General features: G+C 47.0%; 2 protein-coding genes across 8 annotated transcripts in view; both read left to right on the top strand.

Moving 5' to 3' along the window:
* The first annotated feature begins 215 nt into the window (after positions 1 to 215).
* duox (dual oxidase) lies at positions 216 to 13054 on the top strand. Its single transcript, XM_037978045.1, has 28 exons — positions 216 to 389; positions 606 to 747; positions 852 to 935; positions 1901 to 2065; positions 3073 to 3260; positions 3346 to 3547; positions 4554 to 4720; positions 5066 to 5129; positions 5461 to 5557; positions 5649 to 5739; positions 6622 to 6724; positions 6807 to 6979; positions 7089 to 7264; positions 7364 to 7482; positions 7571 to 7708; positions 7794 to 7910; positions 8268 to 8467; positions 8706 to 8891; positions 9127 to 9352; positions 9601 to 9694; positions 9792 to 9967; positions 10054 to 10123; positions 10213 to 10254; positions 11108 to 11286; positions 11367 to 11597; positions 12581 to 12630; positions 12712 to 12839; positions 12921 to 13054. Coding segments are annotated over exons 1-28 (3672 nt in total). The 5' UTR covers positions 216 to 326; the 3' UTR covers positions 12922 to 13054.
* Positions 13055 to 16609: 3555 nt separating this feature from the next.
* tjp1b (tight junction protein 1b) overlaps positions 16610 to 21838 on the top strand; it is a 73769-nt gene continuing 68540 nt past the window's right edge. For all 7 annotated transcript variants that reach the window (XM_017405840.3, XM_025003734.2, XM_017405832.3 and 4 more), the window contains exons 1-2: positions 16610 to 17087; positions 17566 to 17677. In XM_017405840.3, the coding sequence (XP_017261329.1) occupies positions 16649 to 17087; positions 17566 to 17677 (551 nt within the window). In that variant the 5' untranslated portion in view covers positions 16610 to 16648. The remainder of the gene's footprint in view (positions 17088 to 17565; positions 17678 to 21838) is intronic.

The following is a 21838-nucleotide window of genomic DNA, read 5'->3' as shown; positions in this document are numbered from 1 at the left end:
CCCCCCCACACACACACACACACACACACACACACATTTCAGTGCACTGATCCAAACCTGACATTTAAAACCAGGAGTCTGCAGAGTCCAGAAGGTGTCACTTACCTGAAAGTTTGCAGGACAGGGACTGAGGAAGATGAGGGAACGATGCACCTGCTTTTATACCAAGTGGGATCCCCCCACCCCACCCCACCTTAGGTCACAGAGGAGGAAGGGAGGGGGGTGGGGGAGGATGCTTCAGCTGTGGAGAAGAGGTGTGATCCACCCACTAGGGCCATTCCCATTCGAGAAATAGGTCTCAGGCAGTTTGATAAGCCGAGCAACACATGTTGGTACAGCAGTTTCCTTCAGAGACGCACCTGAGCTGCACATCTCTGCCTCTGCAGCAGGTGAGACTCAGCTTTTCATCTTCTTTAATTAATGGATTAATCAACAGCTATGTTGCCCTTTTATGATAATATGATCAAATCCGGGTTTTGTTTTTTTTTAATTATTTCAGCTGTTAATTGATGTTGATAAATTATCACCTGTTGGTTGTTTTTTGTTTTAAACCTATGTTAAAGAGCATTTAAGTAAATATATAAGTAAATGTCGGTTACCTGCAGCTTGTCTTCACTTTCCTGAAGTCCTTAACTCCTCCTGGCTTAAGCCTGAGCCCAGAAGCATCCCTCCTCGCATCAATGGATTTGCGTAAATGGGTTTGGAGTTTGTGCGCAGTGGCCGGTTTGGCGCTCAGCTTCAGCGACCGTAAGTGACGTAAACAGCGCCGACTGTCAGGCGCGCTTTCATTTAAATGATTATGCTTATTTAATTTTAAATATATATATGTTTTTTATTATTTAAACGCGCAGATTCGCGCGGTGAAATTACCTGGGAGGCGCCTCGCTTCGACGGCTGGTACAACAGTTTGGGGAGCCCCAGAAGAGGAGCCGTCGGTAGGTCACGTGGGAGGAGGAGGAGGGTCACGTGTTCAGCAGAACCACACCCCCTTCCCCCCGGTGTGAACGCTGACTCAGCGGTTTCTGCAAACTTTGCTCTACTTTACCCATTCAAACGTCGAAAAGCTCAGCTCCTTCTGGACATTCAGGCTCTGGCTTTTAGCTTTTATAACTTTTAGACTTTTTTCAAAATGTTTAACTTTATTTGCAAAAATGTTTACCACAGAAACGCATTCTATTTCTTCAAAAACATCTTGGTAATTTACTTAAGCATACTTCCTCTATTTTTTCCTTCTTATGCTGCTTTTAAATCGCTTTTAGATAGCCCTTTATCAGTTTAAGCTGGAGTTGTATTACTTTTAGCTTTAAAAGATAGCTTTTTGCTACTTAAAGCTAACATTTTACTATGCTTAGCTAGATTTTTGCTAAGGTACTTACTTCCAACTTCTATATAACATTTGAAACTTTTTTATTATTATAAATAGCATTAGCTACTTTTAGCTAGCTTTTTGGTACATCCAGCTTTTAAAAAGTTTACTACATTTACATTTCAGCTAGTGTTGTGTTACTTTTAACTTTAGAATGTAGCATTCTGCTACTTAAAACTAGCTTCTTGCTACTTTTTCTTGCATTTTGCCACTTGCAACTGTTATATAGCATTTACAGCTTTTAGCTTGCATTAGGCTACTTTTAGTTGAGTTTTATTACTTTAAGCCAGGTTTCATTTATTTTACCTTTTCGCTAGCATTGTATTACATTTAGTTATGCTACTTTTAGCTCTGGTTTTGGTACTTTTAGCTTTTAGAATTTGGTTATTTTTAACATTTAGCCAGTGTTTTGTTAGATTTAGCTTTTAGCTTGTGATCTGCTTTCTTGTAGCTTGAACAACTTAGGTTCAGCTTCTTCTGAAAATGTCTTCAAAGTCATTCAAATCCTTGGCCTTCTACTTCGCCCTCTCGCAGGTTCTCATCTCGTGCGCCTCATGCCGGCGCACTACTGGGACGGGGTCTACCAGGCGGTCCACGAGCCGCTGCAGCCGAACCCCCGCAGGCTGAGCAGGCTGCTGACCGAAGGGCCCTCCGGTCGGCCGTCCACACGCAACCAGACCGTGCTTTCTCTCTTCTTTGGTAAAACCATTTATCACACAAATCACTAACAAAAAGAAGGGATTTTAACTGAGAGATGACGTGACACCAGTCCTTTCAGGTGGTCTTACCAAAGATTGGCACTAGCTAGCTCAGTGGTTCCCAAACCTTTTAAGCTTCTGACCCCAAAAACAACAGAGTCAAACATTCTGGTTGAAGCAAAGAAACATTTCTAATAAACCAAATAAAGGACACAACAACAACACAAACAGCCTCAACAAACATTACACAGTTGTTATCAATTCATGACTATGCAACCAAAGCAGGGCTGTGGAAGAACTACATTTTTATCCTGCAGGGTACAGTTTGAACTTATGTAGCCTCTGGCCTTGAATATTGAATTTTGGACCACAAGGTAACTATTTGCACCTTCGTGTGGGCCTGGCAGGTACATATCTGTCCCAAAAAGGTGCCCAGAATGTTCTGAATGTTTGGCACAACGTCAAGAAACCATCAAGAAAAAAAGGGCAAGCTAAGAATTTCAGGTTATCCCGAAACAAAACTATATATATTAAATAATTTGACAAACTGTAGGTGGGTTAGCTTGTTGGTAGCGTTGTTTGCTTTGGAAACAGAAGGTCAGGGGTTTAAAACCCAGTCGGTATGCAATGAGATGGGGAACCAGCACATCCTGATTATAAATCGAGCAAATGGAACAACTCCCGTTGATTTTTCTGCCCTTTTAAGGGTCCCATTTTGTACTAGAAATCTCATCTAAGAGCTGCTACCAGAGGTAATAACTGTTCACTGAAAGGTGCAAACTACAGGAGTAGGAAGTATTTTAATCATCTAAAGACTCCTTTGTTAAGCACTTATCTAGCTCATTTTCTTTTGCAGCAAATCGATTTTATCCTCCTAAAGTCCCGTGTTCTCTATGCGGTTCTACACGTGTGCAGTAAACACGTCTTACATCCTTCATTTTAAGCTTTTAGACAACGAAGCAGGTGCTTACATGTCTTGACTGTTTTATACGCTGACGTGTTTTTCAGGCTATCACGTTGCTTTTGAAATCTTCGACTCAAGAACTCCCGGTTGTCCGCCGGAGTTCATGAACATCCGAGTGCCTAAGGGCGACCCCGTCTTTGACCCCACCGGCACCGGGAAAGTCCTGCTGCCCTTCCAGAGAGGACAGTGGGACAAGGAGTCCGGGCAGAGTCCTGGCAACCCTCGCACCCAGGTGACATTCGATTTAAAAAAAAAAAAAAAAAAGAACTAGAGCAGCTCAGGGACACAGTTTGAGCAGAGCTGTGCAACTCCTGCAGGTGAACTCCGTGACAGCGTGGCTCGACGGAAGCTCCATCTACGGCCCCTCGTCGTCTTGGTCGGACTCCCTGAGAAGCTTCTCCGGAGGGCTCCTGGCGTCGGGATCCGAGCGGAATATGCCAAGGAAGGGAGGGGGCCGCGGTTTTATGTGGAGCGCTCCCGACCCCTCGACAGGAGAGCACGGGCCGCAGGGCCTTTATGGTGAGACCGTTTTACGGGTTGTCTTTTTTGTTATTAAAGTTTTTATTGTTGTTTCAGAACACATACGTACATAAACCCTCCCAGAACAAAACAAACCAGCCAGGTCAGTCCATATCAAATCAATAAAAGTTTCAGAGAAGATTAAATATCCTCAATGGTAGCAGAAACCACCACAGTAAACAGAAGTAGTCATTCGTCAGTATTTTCTAGAACGACAGTTCATTAAGGGAATTTAGTTGATCCAATGTTGCAGAAGAGGAAACAGTTCCAGGATTTCTTGAAGTTTTCTGTGTCATTATATAGCTTGGCCAGCATTTGTTCATATGACACTATTTCCAATCCAGGTTGTTTTCTTTAAAAAATCACACTCTGCACTTGGATGCATCCTTTTTAGCAGCAGAGCGCAGCTGAAGGCAAACAGCGGAAGTCGGTGACGTTTAATCTTGTTTTCTTGCAGCCTTATTAGATCAACTACACGTCTGAACTGTAATGAAATCGTCGCCCAGTCCGTGTAGAAATCCCCAGCCTGTCGATGCTGCAAACGACTGAAAGCGGAGGACAAAGGAACTGTTTGCAAACACCGTTTCACCCCCTTAGATCAGGGTTGCAGTCGGAGCCTGAGTCAAAGGAGGCCCGGCCTTGACGTGACTCTTTAATTATTGTGTAAATGCCATGTTACGCTGACCAGAGTAAATCCCTCTTTCAATAGCAGAGGAGAAGCCATGGATGTGTCATGAAACCGGTGTGTTTTGTTGCCTGTGTTGTGAAAGTTGCATAGTTATTATCTGGAGCAGAGAGGGAGAGGGATGGGGGGGGGGGTGTCCTGTCCTAATGTCCTTGGGTTTGTGCACAACACATGCGAGGTGCGGGGATGTTCTGTGGGCGAGGGCGCGCTTTTACATGTTTGACTTACGTCTGTGCGTCGTGTTTTGGTCCCAGTGATGTTAACCCGCCTGGTGACACAGTGGAACTTCCCCTCTCATGCCGTCTCCCCTGTCCTGTCCAGAGTTGGGAAACGCCTGGGCCAACGAGAACGCGTTCACGGCAGCAGAGGGGATTATCTGGTTTCGTTACCACAACCACGTCGCCGCCGGCCTGCACGGGGAGCACCCGGAGTGGTCAGACGAGGAGCTGTTTCAACACGCCAGGAAGACGGTCGTGGCCACGTTCCAGGTAGGAGGGAAAGATTTGTGCGTAATCCCCTCGCGGCGCTGATGCTGATTTAATTTGCACTCTGGGGGAAGAAAAAAAACAAAAAAAACAACCAAAAAACAGAGTCTGCATCGACGACAGGTGGTCTTTAAGGAGCAGTACGTCATCTCCTGCACGTCCTGCACGTACTATGTAGAGCAGCAGCACGCTCGTGAAAAGCAGGGGTTAACAAGGTCATGAGGGGATTGGCACAGGCTTCAGTAAATAAAAGAAAAATCTCAGCATTTTGGACAAATCCACAGCTTGTTTCAGATGTGCATTCAAGAAAACCGAGCTCACTCTGACCCTGTCTGCGTTTTCACACAGAACATTGCTCTTTACGAGTGGCTGCCGGGGTTCCTCGGAGACAAAAAGCTTCCCCCGTACCCAGGTGAGATCCAGCAGCAGAGAACGTGCGCGTACAAGTGAAGGTGGCCGGGGGGGGGGAGGGAGAACAGGTGATGCACTGGTGACCACAATCCGTGGTGAAGTGAGCTACCGGTGGTGCAGTTTGACAAGTATGTGCTCTGTCAGCGAAGCGTCGCCCAAGAGTCTCCTGGTTCCTGCTTATTGAGCAGCCGCAGCTGAGGAACGCTGGAGAACAACAGCCAGATGATCCCCGGCACGTTGTTGACTTTGACTGTTTAAGTAAAGCTGGAGATTTTAGTCTTTCTGTTCTGTGTTACGTTGTGTTTTTTTGTCTCTTTGTTTCCTGCATGCAGGCTACCAGAAGTTTGTTGATCCAGGGATCTCTCCGGAGTTCCAGGCTGCTGCCGTCAGGTTCGGCGTCACCATGGCTCCACCTGGTGTCTACATGAGGTAACGACTCCACGTCAGGCTCAGTCCAGAGCCTCTGAAGGAGACAGCGCCGTTTGGGCTTACGTCTTTTTTTTTTTTTTTTTCCTTACAGAAACAGAACCTGCCATTTTCGACAGGTCCTCGGCGTGGATGGAAGTTCATCACCAGCTATGAGGCTTTGTCACAGCTTCTGGAAGCGGCTGGTACGTCCACTCAGAGTGGATGAATATTCAGCAGCGGTGTGCTAAATATGAATTACACCCACCCTCCTAAATATTAGTTTGCATCTAAGGCACAGCACAGTTTTATTTTAGTTGTTGCTTTGTTGCTATTAGTAGTTTAAGGTTTAAAAATCCGACCTGTTCGGCCGTCTGGGTAATAAAAGTAAACCCTTTCTAAAGATGCCATTGTTTTATATACAGTGTGCATGTGCTCATCCTACTTTCATGTGTTTTGATTTTCCTTTTCTTAATGACGCATCAGGTTTAAAAATAGCCACGCTGCTCTTCAACAAAACCACAAGTAAAAACACGAGAAACGGTCCTTTTCTGCCCACAGGGAGATCTTTTTACGAGCGTTTACGTTCTGCTGAATGCAGGTAATTTAAAGGTCCTTCCGAGACAAATGGAGAAAATGCTCGCCGTGAGGGACGACGGCGCCTCGCCGTTACTTGCGACGTTCTCTAATTTGGGACCAAAACGGGCCAGCTATTGCAGCGAGATAATATCGTTCAGTCCCTGTAGAACGGTTTCTGAATGTTGTCGTTTTAGCTGGTGGCTCAAACAGTTTCATGTCAAAATTAAAGAGGTTTTTTACACAATTAGGAGCTGTAATGTCTAAGCCTTCTGCTCAGTTTCAAAGTGGATGACCTGAAACTAAAACCGAGATTCTGCCTTTACTTTTAACTTGTTTGGGTTGACAGCTGTTCCCATATTATCAGAGCTAATATCAGTTCTGCTCTTTTAGTGTTTATTTGCAACAACAACAAAAAAGGTGTATGAGCTCTGTACCCCTGCATTCGTTGAGCTACTTTGCTGTTTTAATGTTTGGTCCCTGTGATTAAACCTCCATCTGTCTTCTTCCAGAGCGACAACGTGAAGGCCGGTCAGGATGTGGATGACCTCCTGATGGGCATGGCTTCTCAGATCGCAGAGAGAGAAGACAGTATCGTCGTGGAGGACCTAAGAGGTTTTTTGACATTTCTGTCATTTCGTCCACAGTAAAAACAAAAAAAACACATTCAGCTCTGAAGGGAGTTCATCTTTGACAGATTACATGTACGGGCCGCTGAGATTCACCCGCACGGACCTGGTGGCTGTAACCATCCAGCGAGGGCGAGACTTCGGTCTGCAGAGTTACATCAGCGTGAGAAAAGCTCTGGATCTGCCTCCCGTCAGCACGTTTGACGAAATCAACCCTGAGCTCAACAGAACCAACCCGCAGGTGAAAGCCGACGTCTCTCACAAGAGAACTAAAACAAATGTTTGTTTTTGTTTTTTTTTAAGTCAACTAATTGCTCCTTTAACCCCCGTAACCCGAACCCCTGTCTCAGTTGCTTCGCAGCGTCGCGGAGCTTTACGACGGAGACGTCTCCAGGCTGGAGCTCTTCCCCGGGGGGCTGCTGGAGTCCACTGACGGCCCGGGGCCGGTTTTCTCCGCCATAATCCTGGACCAGTTCGAGCGCATCCGAAACGGAGACCGCTTCTGGTTCGAGAACAAGCGGAACGGGTGACCTTCAGCGCGTTGAACCTTTCGATGACGGTTGTTTTTTTTTATTTTCCCTTGCGGCCCTGTCACCGTGTTCTCACTTCTGGGTCTCGCTTTCAGTTTGTTCACGGATGAGGAGATCCAGTCAATCCGCGGCGTCACCTACCACGATGTTCTCGTCGCAGTCACAAGCGCGGAGGCCGCTGATATACAAACTAATGTCTTTTTTTGGATGGATGGTAATGTTACAGCTCATGTGGCACGACTGCGTGTTTCAAAAAAACTGAAATACAGAATCCTGCTAAAGCTGTGTGTTTTCTCTCACAGGTGACCCCTGTCCTCAGCCCACACAGCTGAACGTGTCAATGCTGCAGCCCTGCACCAACGCCACCAAACTGAATTACTTTGATGGGAGCCAGGCGGGATTTTCCATATTCATCATTGCCATGTTCCTCTTCCCTGTCGGTCGGTGTCGTACTTTCCCCGACATCTCTCAGTCAGCAGTTCTGTTGTGAAACGCTCGGCAGTTTTTGTTTTTGTACGTCCATAGTGAGCTACCTGGTGGCCTGCGCGGTGGCACACCTTCGGAAGCACAGGTACAGGAAGTTCCAAAGGAGGAAGGTTAACGCCGGCGACAGAGCCGAGGAGCCAGCTGCGGGAATCACCGGTATGACATATCGGCGGAAATCTTCTTGTTTTGTGTCGATTCAAACATTGGGATTTCACTGTAACTCACTCATCTCGCCTCTAGGCTCGACCTGCAAAAATATCTTAGAAATAAACACAAAGTGAGACAAAATGTGATTAAAAAAAAAGTGTAAAAACTGACGGTGAGTGACTCAAAAAAAGGCAAGAAGGAAGCATGATTTCAGGCAGTCAAAGCAGAAAAACAGTGACTTGAAAAGGCAAATAAAGAGGTCAAACAGACTCTCAGACATGCATCACGCTACATTTGTAGTTTTCATGTCCTATTCCAAAAAAAGGAGCATCTCTCCTCAGTACGTCTCTCCTGCTCCTCCCGCAGCCTGCGAGTGGCAGGGCCACGGAAACCAGCTGCAGCCGGTGAGAGTGGAGGTCGAGAAGAGGCGGCTGCAGGTCTTCGACAGGTCCGGGCCGTCTCACCGCCGCCTCAATCTGGGCAACCAGGACCGCATAGACGTCCTCCTCTCCAACGACCGCCACCACAAGGCTCTGCTGCTCAAGGTGCCGAAGGAGTACGACCTGGTGAGCAGCTGCTGTTCCATTTAAAAAATAATAATAATAATAATCAGCCCGCAAGCAGAGAGAGATGGGACATTTTGTTTTGCTGCATATTGTGCAAAAAGCTCCTGCAGAAGGACTCTGTACGCCTGTCCAGGTTTTACCTTAAAGTGAAGTTTTCTTTGCTTTTACGTCACAGTAAAAGCAAGCATGACTCAGCAGATACACCTGATCTCCATCTCTTTTATGTTCCTCCCGCCAGGTTCTGTTTTTCGACGACGTGAGCAAACGGACCGATTTCGTCAGACACTTACGCCTGGAGGTGGCGGACGTCTGGCAGGAGGTCAGAGCGAAGGAGACGAGCGAGAAGGAGCTGCTGAGGGAGGCCCTGACCAAACAGGAAAGGGCTCAGATCGTGGAGACTTTCATCCGCCACGCTTTCTCAAAGGTACAATCAGCCCTCTGGTCGTTTGCCTCCAACCCGCTCCTCTCTCCCACCGCAAACGTCGTCAGCTCTTGTTTCGAGGTCAGGTTAGGGCCGACCTCAAGCCCAAAGAGCTAATCGCCGGTTGGCTGTGGACGGTGGCCTCACCGGCGATGACGCGCTCAGCTGACGTTCGAGACGCGAAGCCACGGTCGTGAGTCATAACGCTCCCGCCTCGCTGTCCTTTTTCGGAGCGCAGGTCCTGGAAATAGAGAAGTGCGACGCCGGAGATCTGAGCGGCGTTTCACGCAAGCGAGCCAGGGAGGTCCTTCAGTGCGAGCTGACAGCGTCAGAGTTCGCTGACGCCCTCTGCCTGAAGCCCGACTCCTTGTTTGTGGACTCCATGTTCACGCTCGCCGACAAAGACGGAAACGGCTACCTCTCCTTTCAGGAGTTCCTGGATGTGATTGTCATCTTTATGAAAGGTCAAACCGATTGCTTTTCCTTTTATCAACATCAAAACAATGTTAAAAAAAAAAAAGTTTAAAAAAAAATTGTATCAATGCACTTTTACTTCTCTGATTTAGACAACCGGAAAAAAAATTTATTTTGAAACTAAAAATTCGGAGTTGTTTTTAGTTGGTTATCACATTATTGGATGAGCTTAAGACTTTCCTTTTCATTTAAGGATTTAATTGGTTTTATGAAATGTAGATGTGTTGTTTGATCGCAGGGTCTCCAGAGGAAAAGTCCAGGCTGATGTTCTCCATGAACGACATCGGTGGAACTGGTTACTTATCCAAAGAGGAATTTGCCCGAATGCTCAGGTCTCAGCGGCGCTTTCCTCTTCCTTTCCCCGCGGCTTTACGCTGCGTCTTCTCTGCTGGCCCGTCGAATCTTCCTCACTGCTCTGATGTGCCGCAGGTCTTTCATTGAGCTCTCCAACGGCGCGCTGTCGAAGACGCAGGCAGAGGACGGCATCAAGGCCATGATGCAGGCGGCGGGCTTTGACGACAAGGAGCAGATCTCGTGGCCGGACTTCCACTTCCTCCTGAAGGATCACGAGAAGGAGCTGCAGTTCGCTCAGCTCAACGTGAAAGGTTGGAGAAACTTTTTGTTGTTTTCTTTTTTCTTCTTTCCCTGTCTTTGGTCAATCATCTATGTGTGTGTGTGTTTGTGTTTGCAGGCTTGGAGAAACAGGAAAAGAAACGTCTCAGTCAGTACCATCGAGTGTCTTTCATCTGCCCAGCGAACAGGTGAAGAAACGCCTCTAAAAGAGATAAAACGAAGAAGAAGATATGTAATAAGGAAACATCAAGGTTTTGATTTTGACTTCTGTTCACAGCACCAACAAAACAAACGGGCTGGAGTTACGGAGACGGAAAAAGTAAGCTTATTGTTCTCATTTTATTGCTTTTATAAAACGACTCTCTGAATCTCAAAGAAGAATAGTCTTAAAATAAACCCAAAGGAGCAGCAGTAGGTGTTTTCTTGTGTGATTTTTATCAGATTAATACACTTTTGTTGATATTTATTTAGTGCTTTCTGGCATATATTAAAATATAACTTTAAAACATTTTTTTATGCATTCATTTGGCTCAGTTTTGTTCAGAGCAGCTTGGTGGGGATTGTTCCTGTTTATAGTTTTTTTTCCGTATGTTTTTTGAAATCAAAGCATATCTGCATACTTTGTGTACTTTTAATCATTTTTGTATCAAAATGTCGGGCTTGATCAGGGATCATGGGCTATGACTTCTGGTTTTTGTAAGATTTATAAGAATGCCTCATAGAAATACATCGCTAATTGTAGCACATTTTGCTAATTTTAGCTACAGTTTTACTAATTTAGGCATCTGATTTCCTCATTTTAGCTGCGGTTCTGCTTATTTTAGCTACAGCTAAAATGTAGCATCAGTTTTTCTGCTTTTAGTTTCTGTTTTCCTAATTTTATCTCAGCATCTGTTTCGTCAGCATTAGCTCCTGTCCTGATGCTTTTAGCTCCTGTTCCGCTCATCCTAGCGTTTGTTCTGCTTGTTTCAACTTCCACACTTGGCTTTAAGTCACTCGAAACATTTCAGCAAAGTCATTCAGCTTTCCCGCTGCATGTTCGCAGAAAAACGCAATCTTTCTTTAAGTTTATTTTACTTTTTGTGGCCGTGCCGTGTTTGTCTCATGTCTTGTGATTCAGGACAGACAGCAGGGAAACAGAACAAAACCTCACAGATTTCCTTGTTTCGCAGGCTAAGTGTCAAGACCCCGAACGTCTATGTGAAGCCGAAGCGTGAGCAGTACGTCAGGAACCCCATACGGCAGAAAGTGCAGCAGTTCAAGCGCTTCGTCGAGAATTACCGCCGTCACATAATGAGTTTCATCATCGTGTACGGCATCACGGCCGGCGTCACCATAGAGCGGTGTTACTGTGAGTGGAGGGCCTCGTCTCCGTCTCGATGGGTCGCAGCTCTTTAGCGTCTTCACCTGCGTCTTCCTGCCTGTGCTCAGACTACGCCGTGCAGGCGGAGGCCACGGGCATGCCCAAGACGTCGGCGGCGGGAATCGTCGTCGCTCGCGGCTCGGCGGCTGGCGTCTCCTTCCTGTTTCCATACATGCTTCTCACCGTGTGCCGCAACCTGATCACGCTGTGCCGGGAGACCTTCCTCAACCGCTACGTCCCCTTTGACGCTGCCATCGACTTCCATCGTTTCATGGCCATGACGGCCATCGTCCTCTCAGGTTGGTGTGGACCGTTTCAGGTAGACGTTTCTTTTTTTTTTTTAAAGATATTTCAGTAGATTTTAAAAATGTTTTGTTATGAATAATAAGGTCTGAAACAACGTTTATAAGATACAATCTAAAATATAAAGTTTAACTTTTTATACACTCGTGAGGCGGGACGTATCACGGTGTGGCGCTGTCCGTCCATCCGTCCATCTGTGGACACTTTCCTGTCCGAGCTCTAACTCTGCAGTCATGTAACGTAGGAATGTCAAACTGCACAGGTGGACACCTCATGGGTGGAGAATGATCCCTATTGATTTCAAGGTCACAGGTCACCCCTTTAGTTTAAACCTTGTCTGTCTTCCAGCATCATATAAAGACGTTAAACCCTTTTGATGGGCGTATTCTGTACTTCTGTTCAAGTCGCACAGTAACAAAGCCTCGCTTTTTTTAAGTTTTGTAGATTTCATAAATTTCCGTTACCCCGTTTGAGCGTGACGTGTCATCCGGGTTGGTTATCTCAGTAACAGCAGCGAAAACCAAACAAACGTGCACATGTTCCTCAGAGCTCAGCCGTTTATCCTGCCGGGGCATATTTAATCTCCCCTCGTCTTAAACGAAGCAAGAGCGACTTCAGCCATCTGGCACGACAACGGAGGTCTAAGGTCTGTCTGCTTAAACGGAATAAGATGCTGGCCCGAGAAGCCGGCAGGGAGAGGCCTCATTTTAAAGCTAAGACTGTCGACGTGAGCTGTTTCCTGCAGGCTTCTGCCCGTTTATTTGTCCTTTCCTGGTGGCTGGGATCTCGTTGCAGTTGTTCACAGTCTGGGCCACGTGGTGAACGTCTACGTTTTCTCCGTCAGCGACCTCGGCATCCTTTCCTGTCTGTTTCCCAAAGTCTTAGCCAACAACGGGTAACGTTTCGCGTTTCGCCACGAAAGTTTGCAAACGCCACGAGGTTAAAGCGGCGTCAGTTACGGTTTCTGTTTTTCTTTTAGGTCTGAAATTCCTCCCAAGTGGTACTGGTGGTTCTTTCAGACTGTCCCAGGTACGAGACTGATTCTAGATGTTGGACTTTTAGCTCTCATATCACCTTGTAATTTCCTTTTCCTCTCCTTCCCTTCTCCAGGAGTTACCGGTGTCTTGTTGCTGTTTGCGTTTGCCTTCATGTATGTTTTTGCCTCTCGGTATTTCCGTCGGATCAGTTTTCGTGGATTTTGGATCACTCACTACCTCTATGTTGTCGTGTACGTCCTGGTAAGCGCTTCCTGCCTGTAGGACCCTTCCGGTGAGGCTGATTGAAGGCGGCGTGACGCGAGCTTTGTGTTTGTCCAACAGACAGTCATACACGGCAGCTTTGCCCTGCTCCAGGAGCCCCGTTTCCACATCTACCTGATCCCCCCAGCCCTGCTCTTCCTGCTGGATAAACTCATCAGCCTGAGCAGGAAGAAGGTGGAGATCCCTGTCGTCAGAGCTGAGCTTTTGCCTTCAGGTGACATATCGACTTCTACATCCTTTGAATTTATTATCTTCCGTGTGTTTTATTTCATTATTGCTTCCCCCCCGCAGGAGTGACCCACCTTGAGTTCAAGCGGCCGCAGGGTTTCGTGTACCGCTCAGGCCAGTGGGTTCGGATCGCGTGCCTGATGCTGGACACAGACGAGTACCACCCGTTCACGCTGACATCCGCGCCTCACGAGGAGACCCTGAGCCTGCACATCCGAGCCGTGGGACCCTGGACCAGTCGGCTCCGAGAGCTTTACACCGAGGAAAACTTCCTGGAGCTCGGAGCCTATCCGAAGGTGAGCCGTTACACTCACGTGCAGCTTTTCCCGTAAAGACTCGACGTAATTTATATTTTGTTTAATCCGAAGCTCTACTTGGACGGCCCGTTTGGCGAGGGCCATCAGGAGTGGATTGACTTTGAGGTGTCTGTCCTGGTGGGGGGAGGAATCGGAGTCACACCATTTGCCTCCATCCTCAAAGACCTGGTCTTCAAGTCCTCCGTCAAGTCCAAGGTTCTGTGTAAAAAAGTGCGTCTTCGAATCGAACCACTCACATCTGATTTTGCCTAGAATACCCCTCCTCCCTCTAACACTCACGTGCCGTTTGAAGGTGTATTTCATTTGGGTGACTCGGACGCAGCGTCAGTTCGAGTGGGTCTCAGACATCATCAGGGAGGTGGAGGAGATGGACACGGAGGAGCTGGTCTCCGTTCACACGTACATCACTCAGGTGGCGGAAAAGTTCGACCTGCGCACGACCATGCTGGTGAGGCTTCCTGTCGGCCGTTTCAGCTCATCACAGAAAGCAGAGAAACAAGGAGGAATGTTCATATTAATTTGATAAATGACACTGCTAATAGCATTTCTGATGGGAAGCAAGCCCAGTCCACAATAAAACCCCAGACCCCACAAGACAAAAGGATCTAATTAAGGATCTATCATCGTGCAGACATTAGGGACACCTTCATGAGCTCTCGTGTAATCAGACATGCTTTCCAACATTGGAAAGACTCACTCAGTATTAGGCTGGTGGTCCAGTTCAGTGATTAGATTGAGGCTCCACCTAAATCTGGTAAAAGGAAGTTAAAATCTGACTGTCTAAGGTTCACCAATGAGCTCATTTTAACTAAAAGGCTGCTTGTGCTTCAGTTTTGTATTTCACCAGCTGTACTTAAAGTGCATCACTGAGTTTTACAAGAAGAAAATTATATTTACAAAACAGAGGTGTGGTTATTCTGAGTTAATAGACAGTAAGTGTGAACCAGGTGGGATGAAAGATGAATGTCTCTGCTGTGTGCGTTCACTAAGCGGCCCCTCGGGAACAAACACATTTAGTGGCTCATCTGTAATTTCCACATTCATGCTTGATGTTGAATTTGTTCTTCATCTCCTCTTCAGTCTTGTTAGTTGTTCTCTCGACCAGCTCCTAATCCTTTTTTGTTTTTTTTGTGCCCCCTCCCCCCCCCCGTAGGCCGGCTGCAGTAGAAGCTTTAGGTCACAGGAGTCAAACTCCGCTCCTCTGGCGCCGCTCTCCTGCATGTTTTAGATGTGTTCTTGATTTAAAACACCTTGTTTAAATGAATGACTTGTGGACGGGCTTCTGGAGAACTTGATGATTTGGTGAGGAGGTGATTAAACCGTTTGAATCAGGTGTGTTGGAGCAGGACAGTGGAGCCAGGAGGCCTGGAGTTTGACTCCTCTGCTTTAGTGGAGCATGTTTCTGATTAAACATTAAAAATACAACTCGGGCAAAAAAAACAACTAGTTTTTTACTTTGCTGCTGTTTGTTTAAATATTCACTTTTTTGATATGTTTAGTTGTATCTAAAATGAAAAAGCTGTTAAATTAGATTAAACCCCATTTATGTGTTTGAGGACCGTAGGTGAGACTTTCCCAACCGGATCCTGCCGACTCCAGTTGGGAAAACTTAGAGGCGTGGAGGCTCTGTCCACCTGTTTACGTCGACAACCCAAACCTGTTTGCCCGGTTAATAGAAACGGAAGCAGAAACCCGTTCTTCTGATGTTGAAATGTGTGGGGTTTTTTCTTCTTTTTCTTTGTCAGGTCGGTAAAATCGGCGTATTCAGCTGTGGGCCGCCAGGACTGACCAAAAACGTGGAGAAAGCTTGCCAGCAGATGAACAAGAGGGACCAGGCCCATTTTATCCATCACTATGAGAACTTTTAAAAGACACTTTTAACGAGTAGTTTTCAGTGCACAATCATGTAGGTAATTTAGTTTGGGTCGACTATGTTTAAGAACTGAAGCGGCTGCTTTCATTCATTAAACACAATGTTTAACCTTTAACCTTACTGTTACATTAAAAATGGGAGTGTTTGTCACGTACAAAGTCCCAAAAATAGTTTTACATAATACCGTGGGTAATGTTAAATTGTTCCTCTGTTGTTCGTAATTTGAAGAATTTATTTGTTTGACTTAAAATGTAAGCAGAGGTGTGCTGCTGCTGTGTACAAGTCAGGTTTTAAATGTACTGTATGATGGACGCTGTTCAGATCTTATTATATGAAATGTTTGGAAAGTGACAACATTTTAGCTTTGGGTTTTATGCACATAAAACAGAAATGTTACGTGTTTTTTGAGAACGTTTCATTACTTACCGAGCTTCAGCAGCCCTTCGATAACTTTTCTAGCATGGATTTTAAACCAGCGTGGCAAATTAGTTTGGTTAATAAATGCTTCTCGGATCAGTAAAAATGGGTTTTATTGAACGCGTCGGTATCAGAGAGGTCTAGTCAAGCCTTTCTGAGCAGGATGAAACCCAAAAAACAAAAAAAAAAAGGGCTTTAATGCTGAATGATTTCTTGTTACTGTGCGTTTACTGTTAGGTCCAAGTGGCACCCTCTTCTGGTGAAAAGCAGGTAAAAGCGAGGTGAAAATGGGACTCAAGGTCAAAGCTGGGTTTTTTTTTTGCCGCCTTCGCACTTTCTTTTATGGATTTTTCCGTACAATGCATCACACCTCCTCTTTAAACCCCCTCGCTGCAGCCTATTATTTCTAAACGCCCCCTCTTTCAGCGCGGGCGCCACATTCCCTAACGTGACGGGTCAGCGCACATGACGGAGAGCGCTTTAATCTTGGTTTTAATCAGGTGTTGCCCTCGCAGCAGTAACCGGGCGAGGTGATGGCTGCTGGCCCAGTGGGCTGATGAAGTGCTGCTCAGGAGGCACCTTAGCTGCACGTCTCATTCACTTTACAGCAATTTCCTCTGAGGAAAAAGAGCGCTGGGCTCAGACTCCCAGTTGGTTTTTTTTGGCTGGTCAGCAAAGAAAACCGTGGTCACGCTCTGACGTGATCGTCCCTGAAACGATCCCTCAAGAAGTTTCTGAGGTTAAAAGTTTGAGCTTCCAACAAGACGGGCAGAACGTCTGAGGAGCGGTGAGCCGAGTGCACTGGTACACTCAGGCGTCTGTTAATCTTCTTAGACTCGCTAAGTACCCAACTAGGAATCGGCTCCTGTCCAGATTGTCTCTTCCCGCCCCAGACAACAACATAGAGCGGCTCGAAGACAACATGTGGCACGGTCTCCTCTCTGGCATGAAACATGCGCCTCCTCTCCTTTGGGAGCTGCGTTGACAGGGCCGTGGATGAGGTGTTAGTGGGCTTCTTCGACGCGAAGATGTTCAGCGGCGGCACCAAGAGGTGGTTCGCCCGGAAGCAGAGGAGGCAGCAGCCGCAGCGAGCCGGCAGGAGGCCGTGCGCTGGGAGGAAGAGGCGATGGGCCGCCAAGCTCCTCCAAGAGCACAGAGAGCAGATCCTCAGCGAGCTGGACGTCAACGCCGTGCTTCCCCACCTGGTGTACGAGAAGGTCTTCTCGCTGGTGGAGTACAAGGAGATACTGGGGCAGGGGTCGGGCAGGAGACGGACGGAGGTTTTCCTGGACCACCTGACCTCCAAGGGGCCCGCCGCCTTCAGCTCGTTCTGCTCCGTCCTGGAGGAGGTGTGCCCCCACCTGCTGACCTGCTTCCTGCTGGATGGAGAAGGTACGCCCACTAATTGTCCTCCAATTAAACGAATCACCGACACAAAAAACAAATGAGACATTTCAAAGAGCCGGCCTATTGATCCGCCGCAGCTCTCCATTCCTACACATTTGGCGTTTCCTCCTTATATATGGTGGCACTTAGTTCGCTACGGGAAAGATAAAATGGACAATGAGGCAAACAATAAAAGCACAAAGGGAGAGAAACTACTTATCGGTAAGGGCGAGCCGCAGACTAAGAGCCTGCAAAAATAGCCTCTTAAATCTGGCTGGCTGAAGGGATTACTGAGCCGCCAGCGTTCCTAACTAGCCTCTGACAACATATGGCCTCAGCGTGGCTGCAGTTCGCACTCCTCCAGGTCAGCCGCACTTCACTCACATTTACTCACTTACATGAAACCGAGGAGGAGGAGGAGGAGGAGGAGGAGGAGGAGGTGTGAGTCGAGAGGTGGTTAAAGTCTTCATCTGCCCTTCCACAGATGGTGTCCCAAGACCGGGGAAGAAGGTGGGCCCCCCCGTCCCCCCGAACAGTCCAGGAGAGCCGCCCCTGTGCTGCCCTCCCACCAACACCCAGCCTGCGTTTGATTCCAGGTGAGAACCACCGGGCAGCCCGTTGGTTTGATGCCGGGGCTTCGAGCTGATGCTTCAAAACAGGACTTATTAAAAGTTATTATAAAATTATACCCTCTCCTAAAAATAAATCTACAAATCAAACATGTTGGGATGATGTGGGAAAATAAAACACAACACGATCAATTTCAGTTCTTTAATTAGGTAGAAATTACATAAAGACAACGTATAAAAGGTTCAATTAAATGGAGTTTATTTGTTTCCTTTTTACAGAAAGTCTTTTTCTGACAAATGAAAAAGTACAGACTGGTATTTATTAAAGAGCTAGAGTTCCTTCAATCCCCAGCCCCTGCACTATGTCAGCGAGTCCTTGGGTAAAACGCTGTACCCCTAACAGTGAGTAAAATATAGAACTGAAAGCGTGAACTGTTTGCTTATTCTTTTTAATTTAAGGCCACATTACCCATAAGAACTCGTTTCTTGCTTTGTTTTTATTTTTGAAACCCGTCTTTATGACATTGCAGCGAGTAAAAAGAAGCTGCTGGCATTAAGTAATCCAAAAACAGCACAAAACTAGATGAGTTTTAATGTCCGATGTGTTGTTTTTGTAAGGTTTTCAGCAGAGCGTGATTATATGAGCAACAGTGCATTGCTTTCACATTTTATTAGTGGTCGGTTCTGGTTCCAGGCTCGTTGTGTTTCTTCCCTGCGATGAACCCAAGGAAGGGAAACAATGTGCAATGTGTGTTTTGCTTTTTTTTTTTCCTGAAAACTGTGTGGGGGTTTATCATCCAGAGGAGGGTTTTAGATCCTGTTGAGTTAAGCAAAAGGCAAAAAATGAGATATTTTATTAAAGAATGTTATTTGCTGTGCTAATTCTTTAAAAAAAGACAAAACCAAACAAAACAGAAAAGCAGAGCGGTGCAGTTCACCGAGGCGGCTTCTGTCTCTGAGTGTCAGGCCTTCAGATTGCATCAGGGCTGAAGAGACTATCTGTGTGTGTGCATGCATGTGTGTGTGTGTGTGTGTGTGTGTGTGTCCGGGATGAGGGGGGGCCATCTGATGGCGTGCAGAGCGGCCGGGGGGGTCGGGTGGGGGTGGCTTTGCATGAATGTGACGCCTGTAGTGACAGGACAGAAAAGCTGATATGCTCTGCAGACTGTTAAGGAGGCCTTTTTTTTAATTCATGACGGCAAAGTCAGCGCAGAGACAGCTATCCCAGTGGTGTGTCCCCGGGTAGTGACACACACACACACACACGAACAGACAGGCTGACAGAAATAAACCAACACACAACAAAGCGTAGCAGCACACACAGCCAGAATGATCACAGAGGCTCCACAGGAGATGCAGCACGCCAACGAGCTGATGTAAGTCCTCCTCTCATTTAATTCCAGTTTCACACACTTTATTAGGACTCACACACACACACAAAGGACACACGTGTGACGTGCACCTGCACGGAGGGGTCTCTCTCTTGTGATGCTTGCGTATTAAGGGGGAACATTCCTGCTTGTGTTTTGAATGCGTCTCTGTTTCCTTTAACGAATCAGACAAGCTGCGTGTCTGCGTTTAAAAGGACACATTTGAATGTAATCTTCTTGTTCCTTCACTCTTGGGTGAACTAGGACAGAGAGCGCCTCAAGTGAGGAGCGCTTGGCTCCAAAACAACAAAACAAAGCAACAACAAAAAAAAAAGGGACAGGATGAAGCGCGTCCTCCCGGTTTAAATGTTAAGGTGACCTGGGAGCGCAGTCACTTCCTGTTTCGAAGACGGCGCTGCGTTTATTACTCTGTGTCCGTCTCTGCTCAGCATCCTGCTGACTGGGAGCGAATGTGCAGCATTCAATCACGTCTCCGGGCTTCTGCCTTTAGGGCCTGCTGGTTGCCAGGTCTAGTTGCCAGATCCTCTACTCTGGGCCGGCGTGCTTTCTGAGACTAGTTTATACAGCCTCCTGAGCTTCCGATTGTCACCCGCCTCCGAAGGCAAGACAGCTGTGACGTTTGTGCCCGCGTGTCTCACGAACCAGATTTTAACGAAAGTAACCACTGGACGCACATCTGCGCCTGATGAGCTTTTGGAGTCTCCCCCAAATCAAGATGGCCGCCACAGCCAATCCATAGTAGCCGACTGAAAAACTGGCTGAATCTCAGCTGAATCTCAGCCAGTTTTTCTCATGTGGAGCTAAAACTTGTAGCTGAGACTCATCCCCGGTGCCACACGTTGTGCAACGCGTTTGCCTAAAACGTCAGCGTCGACCTGTCGGCCTGTCAGCAAAATATCTCATGTTGAATTTTAAAACTGACACCTGCACCTGAGCCTGACGTCTTATGGCAATTATCGCATGAGGTTGTCGAACGCTTGACCAAAGAGGTGCAGCTCCGACATTCCTCGGCGGCGGGCGACGTGCATTCCTTCGAGATATACTAGGCCTTTAATTTTCAGGCTGAAAACCTGTCAAAGATTTGCTGATTTGGGAGCAGCAGATGTACAAATCACGATCGGAGAGCGGTTTATTCCTGACAGGAGTGTATATTATCTTCAGTGTGTCCCTGCAGGGAATGTGGGATCCACGAGGTTTGGACCCAAGGCCTTGGATGTATCTGAGAAGGTGCTTCTGATGTTGATGATGATGGTGGAAGAGGAGGAGAGATTAGCCGGCGCGGGGAGGTTATGCTTCTCTGGGCTGATGACTCACCTCGCGGCACACGGAGAGAAAAGCACTGCGACAGCACCGAGGTGTGACTCTCGTGCGAGAGCGTCCCCACTGCTCCCGGTTGTCGCGCTGCGGTGCATTCATGTGAAGAGGACTTTCTCCGTGAACTCCTCTTCGTTGGGCGCCTGAGCAATAAATCACGGCGCTCCAGCGGCAGTGCTTCTCGGGGCTCTCGTCCAGGTTTTTTGTTTTTTGTTGTTGGCTCCGCTGGGAGCACAAACCAGCTTTGATTTTTTTTGCTGTAGGAGGAAAAAGTGGACGGGCGAGTCTGAGGACACAAGAAAAGAAGGGCAGTGCCGTCTGTCCTATTTACGTTCTGAAATAACACTACTTTAGTGTGTTATTGGCACACGTGATTGTGTGTGTGTGTGTGAGCATGCGGGCATTGCTTTGTGATAGTGCGCGTGCGCGTGTGTGAGGTGTACAATAGGAGATGTCAGCAGAGGGTTCTCATGTGAGAAGGGTAATGATGGGGGAGGCTGCTCGGAGCCATTTCTGTGGAAATGCAGAGTGGGGGAGGTGGGGGTGCCAGTGTGAAATCAAAGTGCTGCAGTGGAGTGTGCATGGATATGCAGTGGGCTTCAGACTGCAGCACAGCCACTGACCCACTGCTGTGTCAGTCCTCCCCCACTGACACACTACCACTGGCTCACACACTCACACACACACACACACACATGTTATGTCTCTCTATCTTTGCAGGGACTTTCCATTGACTTCCATTCATTTCTACACCCTAACTACAGCCTAACCCTGACCCTTACCCTAACCCTAACCATTACCAGTACATATCTAACCCTAAACCAAACCTAAACTCAATTCACACCTTAGTCCTAAACTTAACCCCTAACCCAAAAACATCATTTCTCCTCGTGGGGACCAGGCTTTGGTCTCCAGAAGGAGCAGTTGGTCCTCACAAGGTAGTATATGTTAGGAAAATTGTCCCCACAATGTATCAAATACATGGCCACACACACACACACACACACGCCTCACAATCTGTGCTCAGAAGCCAGAGACAGAACTTTGGGAACGTGTGTGTTGTGTCTTACATGTTCTCAGCGTGATGCTGTTTGCTGTCTCGTGACTCAGGAGCGTCCTGCCTGATGGGAGGTGACACGGCGCTGCGCTCGTGGGTTTGTCCGCTCTCAGGATCCAGTTAGAGACCTCTTAATTAACAGGGGACGGCACTCAAGGTGCAGCTGACTACCACAGAACTAAGGGGTTTTTTGTTTTACATGAAAATAAACGCTGAGTGCTGAATGACTTGACTCTTAGTTGCTGAAAAAGCAGAAAATAAAGAAGCAAAAAAAAAAAACTAGCTACAAGCTAAAAGTACCAAAAGGTTAGCTAAAAGCATAAAGTATCAAAACACTACCTAAATGCTAAAACTAGCAAAACACTAGCTAACAGTAGCAAAAGGCTAACAAAATCTAAAAGTAGCAAAACACTTATTAAAAACTAA

The sequence above is a fragment of the Kryptolebias marmoratus genome, linkage group LG11 (genome assembly GCF_001649575.2).
Source record: "Kryptolebias marmoratus isolate JLee-2015 linkage group LG11, ASM164957v2, whole genome shotgun sequence".
In the NCBI taxonomy this organism is placed as follows: Eukaryota; Metazoa; Chordata; class Actinopteri; order Cyprinodontiformes; family Rivulidae; genus Kryptolebias; species Kryptolebias marmoratus.
The sequence above is the reverse complement of the archived record's forward strand: the minus strand, read 5'-3'. Positions and strand labels throughout refer to the sequence as shown.

What these genes read in the sequence shown, in the direction of transcription:
- duox (XM_037978045.1), top strand. Translation starts at nt 327, where the DNA reads ATGTTGGTACAGCAGTTTCCTTCAGAGACGCACCTGAGCTGCACATCT. An exon ending in TGTCTTTTTTTGGATGGATG is followed by an intron (nt 7,483 to 7,570) that starts GTAATGTTACAG and finishes TTTCTCTCACAG; the next exon opens with GTGACCCCTGTCCTCAGCCC. An exon ending in GTTCTTTCAGACTGTCCCAG is followed by an intron (nt 12,631 to 12,711) that starts GTACGAGACTGA and finishes TCCCTTCTCCAG; the next exon opens with GAGTTACCGGTGTCTTGTTG.